This window comes from Sinocyclocheilus anshuiensis, unplaced genomic scaffold (assembly GCF_001515605.1).
Source record: "Sinocyclocheilus anshuiensis isolate Anshui unplaced genomic scaffold, SAMN03320099.WGS_v1.1 scaffold1980, whole genome shotgun sequence".
Classification (NCBI taxonomy): Eukaryota; Metazoa; Chordata; class Actinopteri; order Cypriniformes; family Cyprinidae; genus Sinocyclocheilus; species Sinocyclocheilus anshuiensis.
The window spans coordinates 488,482-495,555 of NW_015557235.1; the positions used below are offsets into that span (position 1 = coordinate 488,482).

A 7,074-nucleotide genomic window follows, 5' to 3' on the forward strand; every position below is an offset into this window, starting at 1 on the left:
GACACATTATTCGCTATAGTTTAGAAAATGGTAATAAAATATGACAAGAACTCAGAGTTAAACTGTGTCAGAACAAATTCAGCTTGATAATGTTAAACCAAAAATTATTCAGACAGCTGTTAGTATTTACACAACTATCAATACTTAGTTGGGCAGCCCTTAGCCTTAATGACAGCCTGTAGTCTCCTGGGCATGCGGTCACCCAGCTTCATGCAAACCTGAACTTCAATTTTTTTCCCCAAACTCGGTCTGAATAATTTTTGGTCCCAAATTTTATATTAGTTTTACTGGTAGTCCACTGTATGAAGAATTTTTGGGTATAATTTATCAGAGTTTACTTTATTTTGCTATCCTCACTTACATAAATGAACTATAGTGTCCTGCACCCACTAGTAAAAAAATATATAAAAAATTATATCTGGTCTCTGAATAATTTTTGGTTTGACTGTTTGAACAGGTATAATGTCATGATCATAAGGATGTTCTTCTATCTGCTCTTGGCAGCCTGAGCGTCTCCATAAGGGGGCTGAGATCAACAGGTGCCCATTATTGCAGTAGAGGAGGGGAGCAAGACTACAAAAGACTCAATGTTAGTCAGTCTCTCTTCCCTTAAGAAAAGATTACGTTTAGTGATCTTTATAAAGGTCAAACTTTCAGGCAATCAATGGTCATTAACATGACATGCTCTGCCTTTCTACATTTTCCCAAGTTATGGGTGATTTTCCTCTGCACTATGCTGAGTGGTTGCTAACTTGCTAGGTGGTAGGGTTTTCTGCATCATTGCTAGGTGCCGGATGCACCAGCTGTGCGAAAGTTTGTTGCGATATAAATCAACTTTTGTACTACTAAATATTTTTCTGTTGCACCATTAAACTTAGCTGAAAATCTTAATAAATAAATATAATTTCTTGTGTTTTTTTCTTTTAGCAGTATTTACGGCTTGCAATTAATTTCAAATACAGAGTCTGAATGTTATTTACATACGAAAAGGCGCCGGATGCACCAGCTGTGTGAAAGTTATTTGCGATATAAATGGACACAAAGTTACGACTTTTGCACTACTAAATATTTTTCTGTTGCACCATTAAACTTAGCTGAAAATCTGAATAAATAAATATCATTTCTTGTGTTTTTTTTCTTTTAGCAGTATTTACGGCTTGCAATTAATTTCAAATACAGAGTCTGAATTAGACTTGTGCCGGTATTCGGTAATGCGGTATATCACGGTAATGAATATGCACGATATTGTTATCGTGGGCTCTTCTAAATACCGTGAATAATTATATATTACAAGTTATTCAGAATTTTGAATGCATTTTAAGAATACTTTTCCCATCAACTGGTCAAAATGCACAACACCGCTGTATGCTGCGTGAAAGCTGCGTGCGCACTCTATTAATCGCAACATGAAAATTTGATACCGGCATATCCCTAGTCTGAATGTTATTTACATACAAAAATACTTATTACATTAACTGTGTTTTAGTGGTAACTTACTACATGAGGCAAGCAGGATAAACTCACAGCATAAATTCACATAATTTCAACACAACTCCAGTGCACAAAGGACAAACTAGCTAGTTTGTGGAGGTGCTTTGCTTTTCCTTCTAGCACTTTGCGTGTGTTGGCATTGTATCATAGTGCATGCATGTGTGCACTGAAGCGTGTGTATGCCAGCATGTTTTTAAAGACTGCATTCCTGAGATTGCTGAGCCGTATCCTGAAGATTAATTGTAACTGAATTGTGACTGGGTGATTGTTTAAGAGACCAGATCCAGTGACCTGCTTTCTGTCCAACACATACAGAGCTATCCAGTTACAAATTAGGGGGTCATCATCATGTGTTTGTGCATTTATACTAGTTTTATACTAGCTTTTTTTTATATAATTTTTTCTCTTACAGCAATTTGACCATTCATTACAGCTATGTAACCAAATCAAAGATTAAAGGCCCATTCACATCAAGAACAACAATAATAAAAACAATAACTATATTAGCATCCATGCCAACACACAATAAGATTAAGTTTATCCTAAACATGCTGTAGTTTTGTCATCTACTGCTTTAAATGCACAGGCTTTTAAAAATGGGTGGATCCTGATTGGCTGTGTCAATATTTAAAGAGATACTGTAGTTCACTCAAAAATGAAAATTCTGTCGTTAATTACTCAACCTCATGTTGTTCCAAACCCGTAAGACCTTTGTTCATCTTCAGAAAACAAATTAAGATATGTTTGATGAAATCTGAGAGCAACTGACACGTTCAAGGCCCAGAAAGATAGTAAGGACATTTTTAAAATAGTCCATGTGACATCAGTGATTCAACCTTAATTTTATGAAGCTACAAGAATACTTTTTATGTGCAAAGAAAACAAAAATAACGACTTTATTCAACAATTTCTTCTCTTCCATGTCAGACTTTGATGCACATTCATGATAATACAATGACGCATGCATGTGCATTCCTTTGCTTGTTTTCTCGTAGTATTCTTGTAGCTTCATAAAATTACGGAATTTTCATTTTTGGGTGAACTATCCCATTCAACATCAATCCAGAAAAAAATAAAACAGACCACACAGATTTAGGGCCCTATTATTGTAAAATGAATAAATAAACAATTAAATAAATAAATAGTTGCCATTTTAGGACTTAAATCGATTAGGCATGCTTTTTGCTTTTTAAAATTTTATGAAACCATTAAAACAGAATCCAGAAAAATTTAAAAATAAAACATTTCATAGGGCCCAAAAATGTCATTTGTATTAGACTTTTAATTAATTGTTGTTAAATTGTGTAAGTGTCATTATTTCAATTAAGAATGTATCCATTGAAACGGAATTCAGAAAAAAAAATTGAGAAAAAATAATACAAATTTCATAGGGCCCTATAAATATCTTTTAGTTGTCACATTTTTATTGTTGCATACCCTCATAAAGCTCAGTTTACAAATGAAACATGAACAAGTAGGTTAAAAGCATTTTGTGGAGCGAGACAAGTGTAATTGCTGCATAAGCAGCTGGACAATGTATTTTCTCAGCTTTAAATCGAGGCTGACAGACTAGGAGCCTGTTGTGCTTGCCCAGATAAAGTCATTGGGATTGTATTTGAGTATTAGTGGTTTGGTCCGTGAGTGTTCTTGCTGTGGTATCCTAGCGATGCTCAGCTCTGGAATGCGAAGACGGGGTGTGAAGTGCAGCTGTGTTGTCGCTTCCTTAGCGACTCTGACATGCCATTGGCTGGCTGCCTCACAATGCCTTCTGATTGGCAGGACCTATGATCCGTTTGGATCACTGACTGATGATAAAACAAACAAGAGGCCCAAGACAGGGATCTTTCTTCATAAAGTTGTATTTTTGATTGCCAGATTGTTGTTCATTGCTGAGTCTTGCCAGTATTCTGGCAACAGAATATTCTGAATCAAGCTGTTTCATACAGAAGATTGCCGTTAAGGAAAGCTGCATGATTTCGTAACTTATAACCTTGCAGTATAACCAAGATAAACTAATGACAGTCAATCTGCATGATACAAGCTGAGTAAAATACATTCTGTAGCCCTTTCTGAGAAATAGCTGAACACATCCATGTTCACAGAGTTTGTGACTGAAAGTGTGACAATTTACACTCTTTAATGAATGATGGAGTCTGGCAGGTACGGGTTTAACACATCACAGATTAACAGCGGTTTAGCTTCACTCCGAGGAAAACACTGGCAGAATTGTTTTCGGAGAAAATTTTACTAACAGGAAACTTGACAGCCTGGAATTCCATCCAGGTTCACTTTAGAGGCATAAGCCATTTTTTACGGATACAGAATATTTTGAACTAGTGGGACTAGTGAAAATGAAAATCCGGACTTTACTTATTCAACTTGTTTATTCATTTACCTCGTTCCAAAGTGTTATGCTGTATTTTTGTGTGGAAAACTAAAGGAGAAATTTCAAAGTGGCCTTTAAATGAGAGAAGTATTCGAAAGAGCAGTATTCAGTTGTTGCCTCTGGTAGGGAGTAAACACACTCAAGCATCATATCACTCACAGTCATCATGTAATGTTGTTCTATGTCATGTTATATTATTATTTTTTCCCCCAAATTATTTTTTTCTGTTTACATTTTTCTGGACTCCCTTTTTTCCCTGTTTGAATTTTTCTGAATTTAATTTAAATTGAGTACATCTTTAGTATTTTGTGTGTGCGTGTGTGTGTTTTATTATTATTATATTATATTTTATTTTATTTAAATTGTATTTTATTTCAAGTATCAAAAGTGTTTTTACATTTTTTTTGTAATATTTGATAAAATATTTAGCTAAAAATATAGAATCAAATATTTGCAGTCTGGATATTGTTTAGAAAAAAAATCATACTAATAATTTAGAATTTTTGGTGAACTTTTTCTTTTTTAATTTAAATGTTATAGTTTTAAATAATGTAATTTCAGTTTCGGAAGACTAAATATAACCCTACTGCCCTTAATAAAATAATTTCAAAGATCAATGAAAGTTTACAAAGAAAGTTTAAATGCAATGAAACAATGAAAGTTTAAATGTCTTTTTCTTGTATTGTCTCTCACTCCCTCTTTTCCTTTTTCCCCTTAATTCATCTTCCTCATAGTTGTGTTTCTTCACTACTTTGATCACTTTTCCTCTCTCTCTCTTTTTCCATTCTCTGTCTCAGATTGTAGGTGTTAGTCTGATGCATGTATACTGGGCGCATTTCAGGATCGTGTCAAGTCATCGTGGTAACACAGGGCAGGGGCAGCCTGCTCAAGTTTGAGCCTGTCCCAGAATGCACCAGCTGTTCCGTCTAGTGCTGGGACAGAGAGACCTGTCCCGTGCAGGAGACCTCTTCTCTCTGGATGACAGTGAGATTGAAGACTGTCTGTCCCAAGCCCTGGAGGAAATCAAAGTCATATCCTGTTCACCAGTGAGTACTTCGCTCCCAAAATAGTAAATTCATGACACAACATTCTTAAATAATTTTAAAGAGGTCAAAATTAAAAAAATAAAAAATCTCCTATAATTTTACTACAATGGTGTTGTTTTTTCATGTTTTTTCAATGTTTATTTTTGTATAGTTAGTATTTTAATCATAATTCATGTTATCATTAACCCCCCCCCCCCCCCCCCCCACCCCCCCCCCCCCCCCCCCCCCCCCCCCCCCCCCCCCCCCCCCCCCCCTTGCATTAATTATCACAAAAATACAGGGATAAAAGTTTAAACTGGTAAACTATGGGACAAGTGATTTTTTAAAAATGTATTTGTCATTGAAACTTTAAGAGATTTGCTATAAAAAAAAAAACTTGCTGATTAGAAGTAAATATTTTTAGTAAATATTTTTCAATAGACTGCATCAATTAACATTTTGTCAGACTCTAGTACATTTCATGTTATTTGGTTTGTCTATTCATTATTGTGGGAGAACATATTACAACTGTATAGATTCTGTTGTTTTTTTAAAAAGAGATTACAGAATTCTCACAATCTGAACAATCTATGTCATCAGTAGCAAGAATTCCAAGTACAAGCGATAAATTGAGCAGATGTACCTCGGAGGCTCATAACAGCATTGACTAAGTTTGGATACAGTATTCAGACACCTGCACTTAAAATACTAGTTCACATTTCACAGTAACTGTTTAGTGTGTAGTTGACATGGATCAAGGTGACATTAATAATATCTTCCATCAGCTACACATCCTATTGTTTTGAACCTCCTGTCGGTCACGATGGGGAAAATTATATTAATAGAGATGATTTTCCAGGAATTATGTTCATAGTCGAATTTGAAGACGAGCATGGCCTGTTGATGCATCTAGAAGTACGCTTACCACGTTACATGACCGCGTTTAACCCAAGTATAGGTTTGATGCGTACTCGAAGAGCTCTCGGGGAACTTTTATTGTATCAATGGACACCTGACACTGAATATAGTCCTTTGGTCTCCATGCTGACCTGGCAAACAGATGTCTGGGGTGTAACTGCATGCTGCGGGTGAATCCTCGACCCTTGGGTTTTATCCTTTGTATACTTATAACCCACCAGCAGCACGTGGGGAGATCCCTATGGATGACGAATAGCCTGGACCTTCTCACCAGGTCAACCGTGAGGCCAGCCCAGGAGGATCCAGAACACCTGCAGACCAAAGATTAGACAGGGCGGTAAAAGAAAAAGGAAGACTTCTGGGAGGTCAGAAAGCCGAGAATGGAAAAGGAGGAGATCAGACCATCATTCTGACTCTTCATTTGATTCCCTCATCTCTGGGGAATCACTTGGAGAGACATCCACTGATGATGACCAGCCTGGATTTTCTCACAGAGACAACAGAGAGCAGGGTTCCCACGCTTCTTGAAAGTACTTGAATTTCAGACATATGGATTCAAGGCCTGGAAAGTACTTGAAAACAAACATAGGTCCTTGAAAGTGCTTGAATTAAATTTGAAATAAATTTTGTTTATGGCGCTATTTAAAAAAAGTGTTCTAGATGTTCTGTCAAAGACCGAACAAGCGGCACTAATGATTGGGGGTAGAGATGGGGGAGCGCGAAAAAAAACCCGCGTGTGTTGACGCGCAGCCTAGAGACCTGAGCGGGACAGTTTTCTTAAGCCCGCTCCCGCTGAATTTCTGACCATTACCGCCCACTCCCGCAACGTGTGTGTCACGTTCCCGCAAACATTCTTATTGTCTTATTATATATATTGCATCAACGAAAATAGTTCCAAATATAGTAACGGCTGAGCCGCTGCGCATCTCTGAAAGCAAACACAGTCGAGTTTCATTCATGAATGAAAGTGCGTTTTTGAACGAATCTAGTGAGTCAGTGATTCATGATTACCCATACATAAAGATTTCATTCCTGAATGAATCAGCTGTTCAAACGAATCAATTGAATGAATGATTCAGTGATAAAATCAGTGACTTACCGCCACCTGCTGGTGGATTTAGTTTCATTTTTAGCGTATAATTTCAGTTATTTAAATCATTTAATATTTCTGTATTCAGAATTGTATATTTAAAACATTAATCTCCACATGAATTTATGAATTTAATTGCACTCATGCCACCGCTTTAAATGTCT

At 36.4% G+C, this 7,074-nt stretch overlaps 1 protein-coding gene across 1 annotated transcript in view; it reads left to right on the top strand.

Moving 5' to 3' along the window:
• Positions 1-7,074, top strand: part of LOC107679005 (ventricular zone-expressed PH domain-containing protein-like) — a gene marked incomplete at its 3' end in the record, with an annotated part of 88,786 nt that overhangs the window by 4,751 nt on the left and 76,961 nt on the right. The window contains exon 2 of the mRNA XM_016474407.1: positions 4,675-4,923. Within this exon, the coding sequence (XP_016329893.1) occupies positions 4,786-4,923 (138 nt within the window). The remainder of the gene's footprint in view (positions 1-4,674; positions 4,924-7,074) is intronic.